The sequence below is a fragment of the Pseudophryne corroboree genome, chromosome 5 (genome assembly GCF_028390025.1).
Source record: "Pseudophryne corroboree isolate aPseCor3 chromosome 5, aPseCor3.hap2, whole genome shotgun sequence".
Lineage (NCBI taxonomy): Eukaryota > Metazoa > Chordata > Amphibia > Anura > Myobatrachidae > Pseudophryne > Pseudophryne corroboree.
Genome location: NC_086448.1, coordinates 379494837 through 379516193, shown reverse-complemented (window position 1 = coordinate 379516193; position 21357 = coordinate 379494837). Strand labels below are relative to the sequence as shown.

Genomic DNA, 21357 nt, shown 5'->3' with positions numbered 1-21357 from the left:
TGGCCTTAGTGTGGCATACCTTTACATTCTATTAACACTTTTCACTTATTAATTTTTTAACACTATTTCTCTATTTTAATTGCATTTCATTTTTGTATCACTTTCTCTATAGCTTCGGCTTCCTAAACACTAATTTATTAACACTATAGTTTTTTCACTGGTATGCTACGCTGGGCTTTCTGGCTTATGCTGGTGTTTTGGGGTGCCACACCCTGCACCTAGATATAGCGCTAGGGACCCCCAAATATACAGAGACGCCTTGATGCGGCTTTGGGGCTTATTCACACATTTGCGCAAATATGTGTAACGAAGATCTCTGAATTCTATTATTATGTGGGATTTATATCTGGTTACTGTTATCATTCAGGGTGCTGGGGGAAACAAATGCCTTTTTTTCTTGTAAATACTTTACCAGTTCCATGATACTGGGGGAGACATCAGTGGTAGTTAGCTCTGGGTACACGTCCAACTGGTTAGTGCAAATAGTCTGTATGTATCCCAGCATAGCGACACACATTATTAAATAACCCTTATGTGCTATAAAGTAGTGTACCAGTAAATACACTACTTTGTGAATGGTTAAACATTCTCTGTAAGGTACTGAACAATAAGGTGGCACGATATACATTATGGGTGAAAAGTATATAATTTCAGTCAAAGAGGCTTCTTCCATTTAATAAGGTCACACCTATATCACAAACGTATTAATTTATCTTGAACCCTTGAAACAGAAATATTTATTTACATGACAAACATACAAAGTTTTGAATGTTATGCCAAGCAAAGTGTTTAGATAGGTAATCAATTATGAAAGAATACTTAATGACACTGTATTAAATTCACATTTTATTATAATCTAAATAAAGTTGATATTTTAATGGTAGAGTAAAAGGCTATACAAATGATGTGTAGAGCATTCATTTTTACATAGTGGATACATTTTTACAGCAAAAAAGTAAAAGAATTTGCAAGTAAGTAATAAATGAAATTATATAAGGGTGATAAATACACTGGCATCGTTTTATTTAAACATGGCGCTTTTTTTTTTATAGCAAAATTGCATTTGTATGTATTAACACTGTAATAGCAGTACAGATATATATATATATATATATATATATATACACATACAGGTTGAGTATCCCATATCCAAATATTCCGAAATACAGAATATTCCGAAATACAGACTTTTTTGAGTGAGAGTGAGATAGTGAAACCTTTGTTTTTCATCATCACAATGATATCTCATTATAGTATGCAATTATTCCAAAATACGGAAAAATCCGATATCCAAAATACCTCTGGTACCAAGCATTTTGGATAAGGGATACTCAACCTGTATATATATATATATATATATATATATATATATATACAGGTTAAGTATCCCATATCCAAATATTCCGAAATACGGAATATTCCGAAATACGGACTTTTTTGAGTGAGAGTGAGATAGTGAAACCTTTGTTTTCTGATGGCTCAATGTACACAAACTTTGTTTAATACACAAAGTTATTAATAATACTGTATTAAATGACCTTCAGGCTGTGTATATAAGGTGTATATGAAACATAAATGAATTGTGTGAATGTAGACACACTTTGTTTAATGCACAAAGTTATAAAAAATATTGGCTAAAATGACCTTCAGGCTGTGTGTATAAGGTGTATATGTAACATAAATGCATTCTGTGCTTAGACTTGGGTCCCATCACCATGATATCTCATTATGGTATGCAATTATTCCAAAATACGGAAAAATCCCATATCCAAAATACCTCTGGTCCCAAGCATTTTGGATAAGGGAGACTCAACCTGTGTGTATATATATATATATATATATATATATATATATATATATAATAAAAAGGGGAAGAAAAAAAAAACATGATTCATGGCATATGTTTTATTCAATCATACTCTGTGTAAAAATATCACAGTACCTGTGTAAAATCTAACCAAAACTACAAAGTGAAGTACTGAAATATTTCTTTAAATCTGAAAATTGTAAATGAATCCATATTCACATTTACCATCTACGGTTAATTCTGTGCAGCATTAAAATATTTCATATATAAAAAAATGATATGGTAATATACCATTAAAAGAATGCATACACTACAAAAGCGTGTCAAAGTTTTAAAAAAAGTACACTGACTTCAGGTTGGTCCATAAAAAGCCCAAGTTTAACAAATATAACATAGTTATACTGGGAATAGATTACTTCAAAATAGTAATTAAAACAAACTTTATATTAACACTAAATCAAAATAATTACAAGACTGTATAGCCAAAGTAGAAAAGGGAGCATTTAAATAAACAAATATTTGTGCATCTAAAGAAACTCATATGGGTGCTACAAATCAAAATAAAAGGTACTCCAAGGAAACAATAAATCACAAACAAAAAAGGGAAAAAAAAACACTTAATGATAACTATGATTGTGCCTGAAAAAAAATCAGTCCTTACAAAAAAACGTTTTTATTTACTGTTTAAAGTTATATAATTTGATTTTATATTTAATAACCTTAGATGTACTTGAATAATTTTAATTAAAAGTAGTGTTACATCATAATACACTTGTTTCGCATATTAAGGTATATTTTAGTCATTGTCTAAACCCTTCTCATGGACAACAGTTGTTGCAGTAACACTAACTGAATTAAAACAAAAAAAGCCAGCATAAGAAATAAAATACAAACTATGAAAATACATTTACATTTCATTTTATACAACATTAAAATATGGCAATTTTTTCTTTGTATAAATGGTAAAAGGCAGAAGCACAAAAATAATTGATAGCAAGTGTTCTGATAAATTTACAAATAAAAAAAGGTTGTTTGCTATAATGGTTTTTTATATTCTGGATTGTAATCCTGAAAATGAAGAAATAAAATTAAATGAAAAACTAAACAAAGCAGGGAGCAAAACAACACCTTAACATATTAAAATGCACTTATCCTCATTTACAGAATATACATACTGTACAATTGGTCTTTGTAGCTTTTTGGGATGGAAGGTAATGATGCAGCTTTTATTATTTGCCCTTAATCGTTTTATCACCTTAACTGGAAAATGTTTTGAAACTAAATGCAGATATGTCTAAAAGATACTGTACATGGATGTATATTTTTGAATATTGTCTTTCCAGGCTACCATGCATTTGCAGAAAATTATTTGCTAGCATTGCTCTAGTAATCACCCTTTTGTAGTTTTCTATGTAACAAAAAAAACAAGTATGGTAGGATCATTATTTGAACATTGGTGGATTTATGGGCCTTTCTAAAAAAATTAGCAGCTTTCCTACATTTAAAAATACATTCTAAACACTTTCGAGACCATGTAATGTGATAAGGGAGCTTACACACCTAATCTCTTAGAGAGGTAATAAAGAAAATAAAACTTCATTTGTGCTATTTGCTGTTTGATTACAACTTCGAGAGCGGAAAAAAAAGAATGTAAAGGCAAATTCTTCAATTACGAACTCTCTTTTTTAGACAATTCAATACAGATCCTTTAAGCATCACTTTTCTACTACAGGTGTAGCTATGTTCATCCATGCCGTGATGCATACGCATCGCAATATGGGTGGCGCAACTGGTGTGCCCGCAAATGAGGTGCGTGCATGCATGCATACAAATGCTATTCATTCCTATGGGCGGCCGCCTGGTGCGACAAGTGCAGCAACAATGAGCGTGGCTACATCTGTGCGATTTATTTTAGGAGATGATAATCATAGTTGTATTGGAACGCCTAGTTTGGTCTGTGTTTTTATCTGAGAAAATGAGTCCAGCATCAGCGGTATGCAACAGTACTCATCAAAAAAGATTTACCTTTTACAAGATTTACTATGTGATTGGGAAAAACATACCCTTGTCATCACAAAAAACTATCATTCTTCACATTTGTTTAATACCACCTACCGTCCCTGCAACTTTTCACTTACATTATACCTTCAAAAACTGATCACTTTCTTTTACCACCTATCAATATATACTCAATTCTCAGCTCTGTCAAAAACCACCTGCACATACCATTTTAATAGACTTGCTTAAACATTCATTTTAATCCCAAAAAAGCAGGGTTATTATAGAAATTGTTGCTTTTTAACTTTAATTAGTTTTTACAACCAGATTTAATACTGTTAAGCACAACTGAAGAGTAATGAAGTCAATAGAGGAGCTTGTATGTAAACTATTGACAGCACACCTCAGAAATGTTTAAGAATAAAAAACAACTTGGCGTGTGCTCAACTGTTCTTAGATGGATTATAATTTTGAGATTTATGAGATCTGCAAACACTGTATCTTTAAAAGAGTTTTTTTTTTTTCTTATAAAAGATAAAAAAATCTAAATTTCACAACAAAGGAGGAATAGTATAGAGCATCTGAATGATTCAAAGCACTTAATAATGTGAATGTGAATACAACAGACGGTATTTGCTTTATATATATATATGTGTGAGTGTGTGTGTATATATATATATATATATATATATATATATATAGTTTTTTTCTACTTATTCTTACAGTCTTGTAATTATTTTATCTCCATATCATATTTTTTTTTCTTGGGATTATGAAAAGTAAAATTTGAGTGGTTCATAGTCTTTAAACAAGAGTTCAAAATGTAAGTAAATTTTCAAGAAGCAGCTCTACATTTTTTTCTGAGAACCAATCATGACTTTAGACACAAAGTTAACAATGGCACTTGCTGGTTGCTCTGGATCATGTTCAGCAAAGAGATGACAGATGTTGTCATTGCCATTGCCCTTTCTGGCTACAAAGCCAAAGACTCTGCAAAAATAAATAAATAAAAATCACCAAACAAAAAAAAGAAAAAAAAAAAAGAAAGAAAAACAATGCAATATTTAAATTAGATTTACAAATTTGATTCTGCCAAGGTGATTTATATGCATTTCAAAAAGTAAAACAACTTAAACACAAGCATGTGATAAACTTTTAGTTATCTGTGTATTATATGGGTTATTGTGTTGTCTCTATATGCTTATACAGTTGAAATAGAAAGTTAGTCTGTTAAAGCATAACTATCCTTCACCTGTCATTTGAAATGTGTGGAGTAAAATATCCTTGGTACTGAAGGATAGATGTAAATTATATGAACTAAAACTAAAGGGCTCATATATGTTAAATAGGAAGCCAGATGTTACAATGTGTAAGAGAATATCACTAAATTATCCTAACCACTAGTAGTCAGGGATGTGAAAAAAAAAGCATTTCCCATGAACTAAAAAGGAAGATTGGGTAAAATAGGTTGCAGATCGGCATTGGGGTCCAGCTGCTCTTCTTTTGCTCCTCTGCCAGTTGCATGCAGCCTGCTTAGATGGGGGTCACACACTGCCAATTGCCATAGTGAGGAAGCGCATGATCATACAGATGGTCATATTACTGTGTGCACATGTGGCCCCTCATCCTGGCTTTCTCTATTGATCCCCCTCTTCAAGCTGCAACAGGACCGGCTTCTACCCACATAGTGCACAATATAAGAAAGTAATATGACTAGCAATTGGATATTAAAGGAAGTGCTGTAACCAGCGTTCTCCTGGTCTTCCTCTATTGCAGCCTGGCTCAACAGGTATTTGTCATCTACCTTGACCTTTCAGTGCCAAGCCCTACCTGACTACTACTTTGCCCCAATATATAGATACATACAAACACAAACTACCAACCAACCAGCTCCTAACTGTAATTTTTCAAACACAATCTGTAACATTGCAGTTAGGAGATAATTGGCTGGTACTTTATCTTTCTTCACGATCACTTTTCAAGGTTTAGTACATCTGGCCCATAGCACATATACTTAACTCTAGTAGTTCTTGTATATAAAACAGTTGCTATCACAGTTCAGAGCAAGCCGTGTGGGCCACCTCTTCTCCACGGCGCAGTAGACTGCAGCAATGTAGGAGTCTACTGCGCATGCACAGGTTTTTGGAAACATGTTGACTGCCATGTTCCGGAGACTAATTTCACTACTACTACGCATGCGCAGCGGCCATCTTGGCTGTGATCATTGCAGTGGTTGCAGCGTCTGAGGCAGGACTCTAGAAAGTTAAGTATTAAAACATGGGTGTAGTGTGTGCGGTTTGGGCTCACCTGGACCAAGGGGCCCGTGTGCACTGCACCTATTATAGAAACGCCAATGATAAGGACTACAAAATCAATACTAAAGCAAAGTATTAGTCTAGGGTCTAGAAGCTCATTAGGACACACAATCCCCTGTACCAACATACACAACCAATCGAACCTGATGGTGCCCCCATGTGGAAGGTGTCCACATGACACACACTCTGTTAGTATCCAGGTGGCAATTCACACGGGACCACTCTCGTGCATTGGGAGTCATTCCGAGTTGATCGCTCGGTGCCGTTTTTCGCAGCGCAGCGAACAGGTTATTACTGCGCATGCGTATGCACCACAATGCACACGCGCATCGTACGGGTACAAAGCAGAATGTTGCTGGGCGATGGATTAAACGAATAATCCATTTGCACAGCCGATTGCAAGGCGATTAACAGGAAGAAGGCGTTTGTGGGTGTCAACTGACCGCTTTCTGGGAGTGGTAGAAAAAATGCTGGCGTGTCCAAGCATTTGCAGGGCGGGTGTCTGACGTCAATTCCGGGACCGGACAGGCTGAAGTGATCGCAAGGGCTGAGTAAGTTCAGAGCTACTCAGAAACTGCCAAAAACTTTTTCGTCCCGCTCGGCTGCACAAGCGTTCGCACACTTGCAATGTGAAAATACAGTCCCCTAGGGGGTTCATTCCGAGTTGAACGTTCGCTAGCAGTTTTTAGCAGCCGTGCAAACGCTATGCCGCTACCCACTGGGGAGTGTATTTTAGCTTAGCAGAAGTGCGAACACATCTGCAGCCGAGCTCTGCAAAAAAAGTTTGTGCAGTTTCAGAGTAGCTCTGAACCTACTCAGCGCTTGCGATCACTTCAGCCTATTCGTGTCCGGATTTGAGGTCATACACCCGCCCAGCCACGCCTGCGTTTTTTTCAGACATGCCTGTGTTTCTGCAAACACTCCCTGAAAACGGTCAGTTGACACCCAGAAACGTCCGCGTCCTATGAATCTTCTTGCGGCCTTCAGTGCGACTGAAAACTTCGCTACAACCTGTGCACAAACACAACGGGCTTTGTACCCGTATGACGCGTGTGCGCATTGCGGCCCATACACAGAAATGCTGATTTTTATCCTGATCGCTGCGCTGCAAACGGCAGCTAGCGATCAACTCGGAATGACTCCCTAGAGGCGGCGACTATCTGATCGCTGCTCTGCAAAAAATAACTAGCGAACGATCAACTCGGAATGAGGGCCATTGTACGTTCATGCACTTTTTCCACAAATGACTCAGAGAATGCACTACAGCTGATAGTGTGGATCTGCTTAACAACCAAAAAATAAATAAAAAATCACCGTACTCTGGCCAGCCTAATCAGGCAGTGCTCCCAGCAAGCAGCACTTCTAAGCATATGCCACCACTAGGGATATACAAGGGCTGCTCATATGTAATATAAGTCTACTATTATAGGAGTGATTTTTTTTCATTTGGTGTATACTAAACTCCATGTGTGTATGCATGTAGAATGACAGTGAGAGAGATACACATGCTACACTGTACAAATACAGGGAACAATAATTAGTGATTAGCTACATAAAATGGTATGTACTTAGGTACGTATATTTCCTGAAATATTGCTTTAGAAATACTCAATGTATACAAATGTCAGTTACAGCAGATTTAACAAATCTAGTTATTTGCACACAACTAATTTCATGCACATCTTACTTACTTTGCTGAAAGTCCATCTTTTGTCCACCTAGAATAACAAAAATAGTGCAAATTAGACACAAAAATTTAATTATTCAGAAAATGAAGTCACAATTAGATAATTTCTTACTTTCGGTCTTGTGGATCCAGGGCACAGAATATCACAGTGTTTGCTGGATAGTGTCTTCTGAAGAACAATCTGTGAGAACATGGGGGGAGATAAAAATAAATAAATAAAATAAACGTACAGTATACTGTGATATAAGTGCTTGAAGTGTTATATGTTAGCTGTAGATAGATGTGTCATTAAGCTGTGCCATAAAGGAGAATGTACTGTGGTAATGTGGACTTGGTGATGTACATTCAATGGTCCTCAGCTGCCAAGAGCCACACACTCAAAGCCTGCAGTTAGTTTCAGAGGTGGGGAGAGGGGCTTATACATGGACTGCTCTTAAAAAAATAATAAAAAAAAATCTTTATTTGCAGATACAAGTCATTTACTATTGTAGATTTATACCTCTTTTCCACCTAAGTACTGGGTCTGACCTGAGATTTGGAATACAGTTCCAAACCGCGTCAGGACGGGGCTGGCCCCTTTCCACCGCTGCTCCGTCCCAGATTTTCTCTGGCAGGGTCCACAGGATATCATTGGGATATGATGACGCGACAGCGGATTTGCACCAATCGGTCAAAGCTTTCAGGCCTCCCAGCATGCAACGGGCCCGTCCATATATCCCCGCCTCCTGGCTCAGGCAAATCAGTTTTTTGTTTGGTGCGGCAGGAGCCGGACTATGGTCAATGGGCTGTTGGTTTTTAGCAGCCATAACGTTTTATTTTATTTTTAGTCTTACTATTTTTTTGAGCGATCTTGTCTAAAAAGCGTCTTAATAAGAGTCACTCCAACAACTCCCCGCCGGCTCGTGACAATGCTTACCCACGTGTACAGTGCTGTTTTGACAGGCATCTGTGTCGGATGTACTAGAAAGTCCAGCAGACGTTACCAGGATGTGGCCGGAGCACGGGGAGAAGGTAAGGCATCGTTCTGCTTAGAGGGGAAACACGTACACAGCCGCACTGTTTTGGGAGGAGACTTCCAAACAATCACTGATGCGGCTGCCAGGCGTAGTATGAGGCCACGATCCCTAGGGTTGATGTCAGCAGTGGGGAGTCAGATGCTCCCTTGGTCGTCCCTTTCCCCGGTTCATGACCAGTTTCCTCTGAGTCTCCCACCATGAACGGAGTTCCCGCTTCCATCTGAGACGATGTGTATCTAAAAGCACCCTGTCGCAGCATAGGCGGCTGTGTGACTGGTGCGTCTGTGTTCACTGTAGGATCACGGGGTGAGTGTGTACACTATTAGCATCTGGATCCACTCTGCGTTCGCTAATGTATTGATCGATCCTGGAAGCGGGGTGTAGTCTCCTTGTATCCCACTCTCCTGAGCCGGGTAATACAGCACTAAGTCTCTATCTACCTTTGAGTACAAATAGTTGGATAAGTGCTTGATGCATATGAATCTGTAAACTATTGCTGCTGTTTTCTTTCGCTGTGCGACTGAATACTGTTAAAACTCCTATATTAAGGTAATGCAGTAATATGTTTCTCCTGCATACTTGAAATGTATTTGTAGTTGATTATGTTCTCATATTGCTTATTATACTAATGTATAACCTGTGACTGATTGCTAGTGTGATTGCTGACTTTAGTATAATTCTGTCAGTTTTTCCTGTGTATTCCGATCCTCAATGCTGGTGCAAAGTAGGGTAGGGTCGGATGGTGTGTCACTTTAACCACATTTAAAGTGATTACAGTCACAAATTGTGTGGTAACACTACAGGTGTGTGATTTATTTATCATGTCTAAGAGCGGCAAGAGTGAGGAAAATACACTTTCCACAGCAGCATCAACACTCATTTCATTTTTGTCTTGCGAAGCTGGGTTAACCTCTCAGGATCTGGTTCAAAATGGATTATGTGCAAATTGTTTTAGCTTTCACCGAAGCCTCTTAAATAAGCCGAGGAAAGCACAGGTTCAAGTTGAACTCCCATTGGCTACTTTTGCACAGACATTATCCAGTATAGCTGAGCGGATAATGCCAACTCCTATACCAGGGATAGGTTACCCTTTTAACCCTCACATGCAACACTCCTCCTGGGGTTTATCACATCCAGCACAGGAATTGGCAGCCTCTCAACAAAGGCCGGTAGTAAGTAAATCACATAGACATGATACAACATCTTCATAGTCTACACGTTTCAGATAAGGATTCGTCGGAGGATGAGTACTCATCGCACTTCGGGTCTGCATACAGAGACGAGGAGGAAGGCCTCAGCTCAGTGGACATACCTGAGCTAATTAGTGCTATAAAAGCCATTCTATCCTTAGAAGAGGCAACAGAGCCTTTGTTAAAAACTAAGGCACCTGTGTTTAAACGTCCCAAAACAGTTAGTCCTGAGTTTCCTGGGTCAGATTAGTTGACAGTAATTATGCAAGAGGCTTGGGTTACGCCCAAAAAGAAGTTATAATTCCAAGGACATGGAGTTCCAATTATCCTCTTCCGGCTGGGGACTGTTTAGAAAGGTAGGTGGCTCCCAAAGTAGATACGCATGTCATTAGATTGGTGCGAAAATCTACATTAACTCTGCCTTCAACATCAATAAATTATGTCACGGATAGGAGAGTCGATGGTTTTCTAAAAAACATTTTTTCCTTGTCTTGGGTAATCGTAAGGCCAGCCATGGCTCCAGCCTGGATGGCAATAGCAGTGGCAGCCTGGGAAGATGCATTGGAGGAGGATCTTTCAATGGCATATAGAAAGCAAGAATCCCATATTGCACATATCAAACAGGCGCCGACGTTTATGGAAGTGGCCTTGGATATGGGTACAATTGCCTCTCAGGCATCAGTTTCAGCAGTAGCAGCTCGCAGAGCGGTTTGGCTACGTACATGGAAAGCTGACTCAGAATCCAGGAAAAAGGGTGATGGCAAACAGTTCCAATCCAATAAGTCCTGTAAGACTAAACAGCATTGGACTACCAGAGGACCGGCTCCCAATCAGAAGATAAGCCATCAGCCTGAGGTTGCAGGCTCCACCTGGGGAACCCCAGGGCGTGAGGCTGACGTTTTCAGTTTGCACAGATTTGGTAGCAGTCTACCACAGATGCCTGGGTGCAAGAACTGCTATTTCACGGTTATGCATTTGCTTTCAAGAAACACCCTCCTCAAAGGTTTTTTTGTACCAGGTCTTTGCAAGAGGCAGTTCAGCAGTTGGTTCAGTCAGGAGTGATAATTCAGTTCTTCCTGCACAACGAGGACAAGCTTTATTACAACCTGGCTCTAGTCCAGAAGCCTAATGGGTCGTTCCGGCCCATTCTCAATTTCAAAGTGCTGAACTAATATGGTTGGGTGCCTTGGATTCATATGGAGACTTTATGTTCCATTATTTTGGCCATGGAGCTGGAGGTTTTTATGGTATTCCTGAATATCCAGGAGGCCTACCTACATGTGTTTATAGCACTGTATTAGCAGCGCTATCTTAAGTTGCTATCCTCCAGCAGAATTTTTCAGTTCAGGTCCTAACATTTGAACTGGCCACAGCTCCCAGAATATTTACCAAAAATATGGTGGTAATGTCATCTTATCTCTGTCAGCAGTGGATAAGGATTTCCATACCGCAATGACTTATTAATCCCGGTACAATCTCAGGAATGGCTTCAGATCATCAGCAACAGACAATAACTTGTTAGCAGTGACACGATTGGCTCATAAATTGTGGGAGACTTAGCATTCCTACAAGCCTGGAATGGACAAAGGTTTGCGGGTGGCTCCTTGAGAGTACAAGTGTCAGCACTGACTGTATGGTTCTAAAAGGAAAATTGCTAACCTACAAGATGTGCACACTTTTTTCCAGGGAATGCTGCAGATTCAACTTCCTTTTGTTCCTCCTACAGTGCCTTGGGACTTAAGGTTAGTCCTAGAGGCCCTTCAAGTTGCCCCATTTGAACCACTTAAGAGAGAGGATCTTAAATGGTTGACAGCTAAAGTTCTCTTTCTACTGGCTATTGCTTCAGCTAGAAGAGTTTCAGATTTAGGGGCATTGTTTGTCACCCTCCATTTCTGATTTTTTTTTATCCAGATAGAGCAGTTCTCAGAACCAAATCTGGGTATCTTCCTAAAGTAGTGTCTAAATTCCACCTTAAGAAGAAATTGTAGTCCCGGCCTTCCAGGGGCCGGACTTTCTGCGGGAGATGCATAATTGGACGTAGTCCGTGCCTTAAGGATCTACGTGGATCATACCAATGCCATTAGAAAGACAGACCCTCTCGTTCTCTGCGGATTTCACAAGAGAGGATGGCCTGCTGATAAGCAGACACTGGTGAAGTGGCTTTGGATGACAATTTCAGAAGCATACTCTCAAGCTGATCTCCCTGTTCCGGCTAATGTATCTGCTCCCTCTACTCTTAGGGTAGTTCCATTATGAGCAGCACAACGTGGTGCTTCAGCAGAATAGATATGTAAGGCAGCCACATGGTCTTCCATTAACACATTCATTAGACATTAAGCCTTTGATACTTTTGCCTCTCAGGACTCTGAATTTGGGCGAAGGATTCGCCTGTCCAATCAGGAGCATCCCCACCACTAAATTGTTTTGGGACATCCCAATGTTATCCTGTGGATAACCTGTAGACCCTGCCGGAGAAAAATTTGTTATGGTAAAACTTACCGTTAATAACATTATTTCTTCTAAGTCCACAGTATCCACAAGGATCTCACCCTGACGCACCTTATTTGAGGATCCTTTCACTCACTAACCTCTTCCTTCTTGTACGGAAGGGTGTGCATGTGTGTTCTTCTCGCCTGATTAGGGCTCTCTCTGATGCTCCTGCCTTAAGCTTGGAAAAACAACTGATCTGCCTGAGCCAGGAAGCAGGGCTATATGGACGGGCCCGTTGCATGCTGGGAGGCCGAAAGCTTTGATCGATTGGTGCAAATCCGCTGTCGCGTCATTTTTCACTGAGCAGCGACACAGGTTTTAATGGCAATAACCGTTTTTTATCGGCAATGGAAACGGGATATTACTTGACCTAGGGCGATCTAAAGATACCCTTATATGAACGCGTGACAGAATGAATATGTAAGTGATCATCTTTTATGAAGTTATATTGAAGAAATTATATCGGGGATTAAAGATACCTTGTTTGGCCTGCGAGTGAGAACCCTAATGTAAGTTCTTAATTAAGAGGGTTTGTTTCCCGGTGTACCACTCACGAATATTGAAGGATTTAAGAACAGTATACTGCAAGTGAACAGCGCCTACACACAGTTTTATTATTTTTTTGCATTAGCTAAATACTGTATGCTTTCATTCAAACTTAAAGGCTGTGTCTGAGAGTAAGCAAGATGAGGGCCTGATTCAGACCTGATTGCTGCTGTGCGTTTTTGCACAGTAGGCGATCAGGTCATAACTGCGCATGCAGCGCACTGTGCACGCGCGTCTGACAACAATGGGCATCACCAGTCAGCGACAGGATGGTGCGCAAAATTAATTCGCAAGAGCGTTCGCAAGGTGATTGGCAGGAAGAGGCCGTTTGTGGGTGGTAACTGACTGTTTACTGGGGGTGGTATTCATGTGACCGCCGGTCAAGTGACCGACAGTCACATGACCTCCTCCACCAGCCCGATAGGTCACTCTCCCAAAGGTCGGCATGCCGACCAACAGGGACTATTTACACTCGTGGGTGTCCACGACACCCATAGAGTGGGAATAGAACCCGTGGTGACCGCAGGTCGCCACCGAGCCCGCAGCGTGGCGAGCGCAGCGAGCCCGCAAGGGGCTTGCTGCACTTGCCCCTCCCCGCCGGGATCCCGGCGTCGGTATGCTGCCGGGATCCCGGCGTCGGTAAGCTGACCGGCGGTCAGGAGACCGCCTGTCAGCCGTACTACACCCTTTACTGGGAGTGTCCGGAAAAACGCAGGCGTGCCCAAGCGTTTTCAGGGAGGGTGTCTGATGTCAGCTCCGGCCCCGATCAGCCTGTTGTGATCGCACTGTAGGATTAAGTCCTGGGCTGTGCAGAGACTGCACACACTGAGTGAGGTGCGAGAGGATTTGCAGCTGGCCGCATGCGATGGCACACTTGCACGGGCAAATTTTCACTCCCCCTTGGGTGGCGACTATCCGATCGCAGTCAGCAACATTAGCAGCACAGCGATGAGATCTGAATAACCCTTTCACCACCCATCGCTGTCCTCCAATACTTAGCAGGACAATAACAACATTACATACAGTAAAAGTTCTATCTCGCACAACGCTGAAAAGGATTTCTACAAGCAATTACGCCACTTGTATTACTGAAAACATGTTTTGTTTTTTATATAAGCAAATACAAACTACAGTATAAAGGCTAGGTAGTTATTTTCTTACTTCCGTTGATTGTCTGTTAGAGTGATTCCTTGAGCAGACACCTTGAAGTGTACTACAGTGGAGATGGGCGGTGGATCCTGCACTTGGCTTATACTCAGTGCTTTCTGCACTGCTTGATATCCTGTAAGGGACTCCATTTCCACTGAATTCAGATACCAAACATTGCATGCTGGAAGTGACAAATTGAACAAAATATGTTTAACCAGTTCAGAAGTTTTGCATGTAAGAGACACTATTAGTAACGCCACTGATAACTGGTAAAAGCACTTTTTATCAAAAATCGTAATTTGAAATAAACTTTCAGGATAAAATAGTAATAAAATGCTGGAGATAAAAATGGTCAGAGGTAAATATTTAAGTAATTCTCAGGCCAATATCAATTATGTCTAACTTTTTCCCAGACACAATACTGGACCCAAGGTTTAATACAGTATATCTACCAGTCCCACTGTATGACTATATCCAATTGCATTGTATTACATGCCGAGGATACAACATATCACAGGTGATCACTCATGAAGTGCTGAAACATTACTTAGTCACAAATATATTCTTTAGTGATAACATTGGATACTCATTATGCTGAGATACGAATATGCTTAGTTTAATATTTACTGCTTACTGCTTAGTTAAGACAAAGTTAAGATCAACTGTTGATTGCCCCAGCTACCACTAGATGGCACCCAAATGGAGCAATTCAATTGTTACACAATACACATTTCAGCTTGCAGCCTCCTGAGGTGTGAGCTAAAATGTGCGAAGGCTACGTGATTTGGCTGCACAAACAGGAGGACGCCCTAGCCTTGACGGGTTTAGCCACTTTTGCGCAACCAAACCTGGTACTAATGGGCACAAACACCGGGCATGACCGCCCAAAAAATGTGACTCTGTCATTATTGGACCAAGACAGGACTGCTAAGAGCGACCACGGACCTGGATACTGCTGGTGCGTGGCCAAATTGAACAGGTGTAGCCATGCACCATCAAAAAAAAAGTGAAAAAATAGTAATCGATGGCCATTCAAAGCGGCGCGGCGTTCTGCACAGGGCAACAACGATGGCTGCACAATGTGACATTTCTCCACCCTCTGCAACACTGCAAAGGGGGACAATAGCCTCCATAGCAGCTGACCCTTGGCCCCACGAACAAGCCCGGGCCTGTAAAAAAAAAAAAAAAGCGGGAGTTATCCAGCAGATGTGTGTGTAGTGGTAGATGGCTGCAGTAGACGTACTACAGATGTGTCCTCATACATCATTGCTGAAATCGTGCCAAACAGCCTCTCTTGGCGCTAGGTCCTGTCAGACCATGCTAGTGCAGGGAGCGTCTTTTTTTATGAAAATACGTCTTAGGGGGATATCCAATTAGAGGTAAAACAACATCGGGTGCGAAAAATGCCAGTTTTTCACACTTTTTGCTGATGTTTCACCAATATATATAGATTTTATTTTTTTATAGGCAATCAAATTTGGATCACTCTTAAAAAAATTATTATTTCTTCCTCCCAAAAACACAGGTTCAGTGAAACCTGTGTGTTTTCAGTAGAAACAGCCCCGTTTTCGGATGCATACAGGGCTGTTTCCAGGGTGAAATTAAATCCCCAATAACCGCAGCATCCTGCAGTGTCCCATGCCTGTTGCTGCAGCAGCAGGCTGGGACTGCAGGAAAGGCACCGCATCCCAGAAGCTGGCACTCAGTTCTGGGTCCCCCGGCGGGGAAGCCAGGGCAGCGCCGTGACCCACATTCACCCTCTTCCCACACCCCTATCAGCAGTCACATGACAGGGAGAGCCGGAGATGGAGCACTGCACTGTGAGCTGTCAGGAGCCGGCACCCGGTGCAGCACAGAAAAAGGAGATTTATGGTAAGAACTCACCTTTGTTAAATCTATTTCTGCGAGGTAGACTGGGTTCCACAGGGATAACATCGGGGTGTCGAGTTGGATCTTGATCCAAGGCACCAACAGGCTAAAAGCTTTGACTGTTTCCAGGATGTATAGCGCCGCCTCCTCTATAACCCCACCTCCATGCACAGGAGCTCAGTTTTGTTAACCAGTTCAATGCAGTAGCAGGTAAAAGAGACAACAACCGTTAGTAGCCACACACACTACATTCTAAGGACAGGAGAAGGTACCAACGGCTAATGCCATACAAACCCAAAGAAGCTAAGTGCGTCAGGGTGGGCGCCCTGTGGAACCCAGTGTACCTCACAGAAAGAGAGTTAACAAAGGTAAGTCCTTACCATAAATCTCCTTTTCCACAGGGATAACATCAGAGATGCCCTAAAGCAGTTCCTCATGGGAGGGGACGCACTGTAGTGGGCACAAGAACTCAGCGTACAAAGCAGGCATCCTGGGAGGCGGAAGTATCGAAAGCATAGAACCTTATGAACGTGTTCACTGAGGACCACGTAGCCGCCTTGCACAATTGTTCAAGGGTCGCACCACGGCGGGCCGCCCAAGAAGGTCCAAAAGACAGAGTAGAATGGGCTTTGATGGTAGCAGTAGCCTGTACATAAGCATGTGCAATCACCATTCTAATCCATCTGGCCAAGATCTACTTATTCGCAGGCCAGCCACATTTGTGAAAACCAAAAAGAACAAAGAGAGAATCAGATCTCCATAGCGAAGCTGTTCTCTTCACATAAATACGGAGAGCCCGTACCACATCCAAAGACCGCTCTTTGGTGGATAAACCAGGAGAGACAAAGGCCAGTACCACAATCTCTTGGTTAAGGTGGAAAGATGACACCACCTTAGGCAAATAACCAGGACAAGTTCTAAGAACCGCCCGATCACGGTGAAAAATCAAAAAGGATGACCGACAGGGCAAGGCACCCAAGTCTGAAACCCGTCTAGTGGAGGCAATAGCCAGCAAGAACAAGACCTTAAAAGTAAGCCACTTAAGGTCCACAGACTCAAAAGGTTCAAACGGAGACTCTTGTAAGGCGTCCAGAACAAACGACAAATCCCAAGGAGCCACAGGCGGGACATAGGGAGTCTGAATCGATAAAACACCCTGCGTGAATGTATGAACATCAGGGAGAGTCGCAATTTTTCTCTGAAACCATATCGACAAGGCAGAAATATGAACCTTGAGAGAGGCCAGATGACCTAAGTCCAGGCCCTGTTGCAGGAAAGCCAAAAGCTTGGCAGTACTGAACGTGTACATGTATGCGTCATAATGGTTAGTCGCACACCAGGTAAAGTAGGAATTCCAGACCCTATAATAAATCCGAGCAGACGCCGGTTTACGGGCCTTCAACATAGTTTGAATGACCGCCTCAGAAAATCCTTTGGCCCTCAGTACGGAAGCTTCAAGAGCCACACCGTCAAAGCCAGCTGGGCAAAATCCTGGTAGACACAAGGTCCCTGAACAAGGAGGTCTGGGCGTTGCGGAAGTAGAAAGGACGCTCTATCGAGAGACCCTGTAGGTCTGAGAACCAATGCCATCTGGGCCATGCTGGAGCGATTAGAAGTAGTATTCCTCCTTCTTGCTTGAACTTCCTTATCACCCTGAGCAGAAGTGACACAGGAGGATACAGGTACAGCAGCCAAAAGTTCCATGAAATTGCCAGTGCATCCACGAATGCTGCTTGAGGATCCCTTGTCCTTGCTCCGAAGACCGGAACCTTGTGATTGTGTCGAGACACCATCAGGTCTACATCTGGTAGGCCCCACTTGTCCACTAAGAGTTGAAAGACCTCCGGATGAAGACTCCACTCTCCGGCGTGTATGTCCTGACGACTGAGGAAGTCCGCTTCCCAGTTGAGGACTCCCGGAATGGACACTGTCAATATGGCTGGCAGATGGCGTTCCGCCCAACAAAGGAGTTTTGATACTTCCATCATTGCCATGCGGCTTTGAGTGCCGCCTTTATGATTTATGTACGCCACTGTGGTGGCGTTGTCTGACTGTATTTGAACAGGCCTGTTCTGTACTAGAGGCAGGGCTAGTGTCAACGCATTGAACACTGCCCTCAATTCCAGAATGTTTATTGGGAGGAGAGATTCCTCCCTGGTCCACCGACCCTGAAGAGAGTGTTGCTCCAACACCACCCCCGCAGACTGGCATCCATCGTCAGAAAGACCTAGTTGGAAATCCAGAAGGGACGACCCCTGCTCAGTTGCTGGTCCCGTAGCCACCAGGTCAGCGACAAGCGGACCTCCGGAGTCAAGGAGATTATGTGAGTCCTGATCCTGTGAGGCAGGCCGTCCCACTTGGAGAGTATCAACCTCTGCAGAGGGTGAAATTAAGCGTACTCTACCATGTCGAAAGCTGACACCATGAAGCCTAGTACTTGCATCGCTGAGTGTTCGACATACGTGAGCTGGAAAGGAAGCATCTTACCAGGACCTTCTCCGGAGACAGAAGCAACCGCTGGTTGTGGGTGTCCAATAGTGCGCCCAGGTGCACCATGCTCTGAGCAGGGACCAGGGAAGATTTCTTCCAGTTGATGAGCCACCCGTGGGCTTGCAGGAATTGCACTGTCAGTTCCAGATGGCAGAGGAGAACCTCTGGAGAGTTCACCAGGATCAACAAGTCGTCCAGATATGGCAGGATCCTGATACCCTGACGGCGGAGTAGAGCTGTCATGACCTTGGTGAAAATTCTTGGAGCCGTGGTCAGACCAAAAGATAAGGCCTGGAATTGAAAATGTAGGTTGCTAATAGCAAACCGCAGGTATTGCTGATAAGACACTGCAATAGGAATATGCAGGTAAGCATCCTCTATGTCCAGGGATACCATATAGTCCTTGGGCTCCAAAGCCAGAACAATAGAGCGAAGAGTTTCCAAACGGAATTCGAAAACCTTCACAAATTTGTTCAAAGACTTGAAATTGAGAATGGGCCGGGAAGAACCATTCGGCTTCGAAAGTAGGAACAGCGTTGAATAGTACCCCCTGCCTCTCTGAGACAGAGGCACCGGCACTATCACTCCCATGTCCAGGCGGGATTGTACCACCAGATGGAGTGTCTTTGCTTTTACCGGATCCGCAGGGACGTTTGTCAAGCAAAACTGGCGAGAAGGACTTTTCTTGAAAGCGATGGCGTATCCGTGAGCGACGACTTCCCTTACCCAGGCATCCGAAGTGGTCTGTAACCATACCTGAGCAAATTAAAGAAGTCGGCCTCCCACCTTGGGATCCCCCAGGGGGAGGCCCGCCCCGTCATGCATGAGGCTTCTCTGTTTTGGAAGCAGGCTGACGGGCAGCCCAGGCACGTTTAGGATTGGGCTTAGTGGATTTGGCAATGCGAGCCTGTTTCGGGTACGCCTGACACTTCGATTTACCTGGAGGTCAAAAAGGGACGAAAGGAAGTACTCTTAGCCTTCAGAGCTGAAGGTGTAGTACTAGGTAGACATGCAGTCTTAGCAGATGCTAAATCAGCAACAATCTTATTGAGGTCTTCCCCAAAAAGTATGTTTCCCTTAAAAGGGATCACCTCCAAGGTCTTTTTAGAGTCCAGATCTACAGACCAGGACCGCAACCAGAGGATCTGGCGAGCCAGAATATACGTAGTAGACGCTTTGGCCGCCAGGATACCTGCATCAGATGCCGCCTCCTGAATATAATAAGAATCTGTAATAATGTATGAAAGACACTGTCTAGCATTATCAGGAAAATTAGAAGGTAGTTCCGCTTCAACTTCCTGAACCCAGGCCTCTATAGCTTCAGCAGCTCAAGAGTGTAAATAGACTTCAAGCAACCCTCCACACGCTTATCCATTGGTTCCTTCAGAGAGGTGACGGTAGTGACAGGCAGAGCAGATGATACCACCAGACGTGCGACTTGTGAGTCCACCGGTGGCGGAGTTTCACAATTTTTACCAAACTCTGCAGAAAGGGGATAACAAACTAGCATCTTCGTAGACAGGGAGAATTTCTTTCCTGGATATTCCCAGGATTCCTGACGTATGTCCACTAAGTGGTCAGATTGTGGCAAAACTAATTTAGTAACCTTCTGACGCTTGAACTTATCTGGTTTCTTAGAGGTAGCTGGGGGTTCTTTATCATCATCAATCTGAAGAATCAGCCTGAGAGCCTCCAAGAGGTCACTTGAGTTATAGATTCCCCATCAGAAGCATCTGCATCAGTGTCTGAGGGGTCAGTATATGCGCCATCTTTATCAGATGAAGTACCTGAAACGTGTGGATTGTGAGGAAGTAATGGCCCACTTAGAAGACCCCTTGGTCTTAGGCGGGCAAGGTTTAGAATTTGAGTTGCCCCCGTTGCTGTAGACTGACTGAGGGGTATAAAACTCCAGCACATGAACCCTCAGCTGCAATATTCTACTCAGAGACATCCATGGCAGTAGCACTGCATGAAGCAGGATCAGCCATAGAATTATCACCCTGTTGAGCTGACATTATATGAAAGTGTAAATGTAGGGCAAATAAGCACAATATAAGCAGACAAAGTACCTGACAAAAATCCCCCTGTATAGTGTGACTACAAGCAGAGCACACGCGGAGGATTTAAGAGGTATATGGTGACTGTAACACACAGAGAAAAATACCAAAGTAGTATATCCTGTGAAACACTATATTATATGATAACACTGATGCACTTAGCCCCCTTCAGGGTACAGAATATAGGGATAGCAGTAAATGTGAGATACACGGAATGGAAATCACACAGCAGCTATTGGCACACATACAGTCACATGTACAATGCAGAAATTATCACAAACAACAATAAAACTGCACTGGACTATCAATACTAAGTAACTGTACTACTAAGTAAAGCTATGTAGATATATATAGATATAACAATGCACAGTAAAGACTGGATGTATATCCCAGGGTACTTGTACTAAATATCCCTGAATGTATGCACTTGTTCTTAACTAACACTGTCTAAAGAAATGTAGAATATTTAAGTGTCCTGTAAATGCACAGTGCTGATGATGCAGGCGGCTTTACAGAGGAGACATTGCCCAGCAGTCCCAAAGTCAGCTCAGCATGTGTGTAACGGCGCCCAACCGCTGACAGGGAGTGAGGGAGACAGAGAGAGGCAGCTCCAGGAGAGGAACATTAGCAGTAAATGGTGCCTGGGGCTGGGGGAGGGGCTAAGGTGAGGGAGCCGCAGCATGATATGTCAAAATGACATATAGCACTCGTAAGTGCCCATGCTGCAGACCTTGAAGTCTTCT

At 42.6% G+C, this 21357-nt stretch overlaps 1 protein-coding gene across 3 annotated transcripts in view; it reads right to left on the bottom strand.

Moving 5' to 3' along the window:
- Positions 1-659: 659 nt before the first annotated feature.
- The window catches only part of TNS3 (tensin 3), a 1058399-nt gene continuing 1037701 nt past the window's right edge, over positions 660-21357 (bottom strand). For all 3 annotated transcript variants that reach the window (XM_063922694.1, XM_063922695.1, XM_063922696.1), the window contains 4 exons: positions 14211-14379; positions 7920-7988; positions 7812-7838; positions 660-4795 (listed from right to left, as the gene is read on the bottom strand). In XM_063922694.1, the coding sequence (XP_063778764.1) occupies positions 4654-4795; positions 7812-7838; positions 7920-7988; positions 14211-14379 (407 nt within the window). In that variant the 3' untranslated portion in view covers positions 660-4653. The remainder of the gene's footprint in view (positions 4796-7811; positions 7839-7919; positions 7989-14210; positions 14380-21357) is intronic.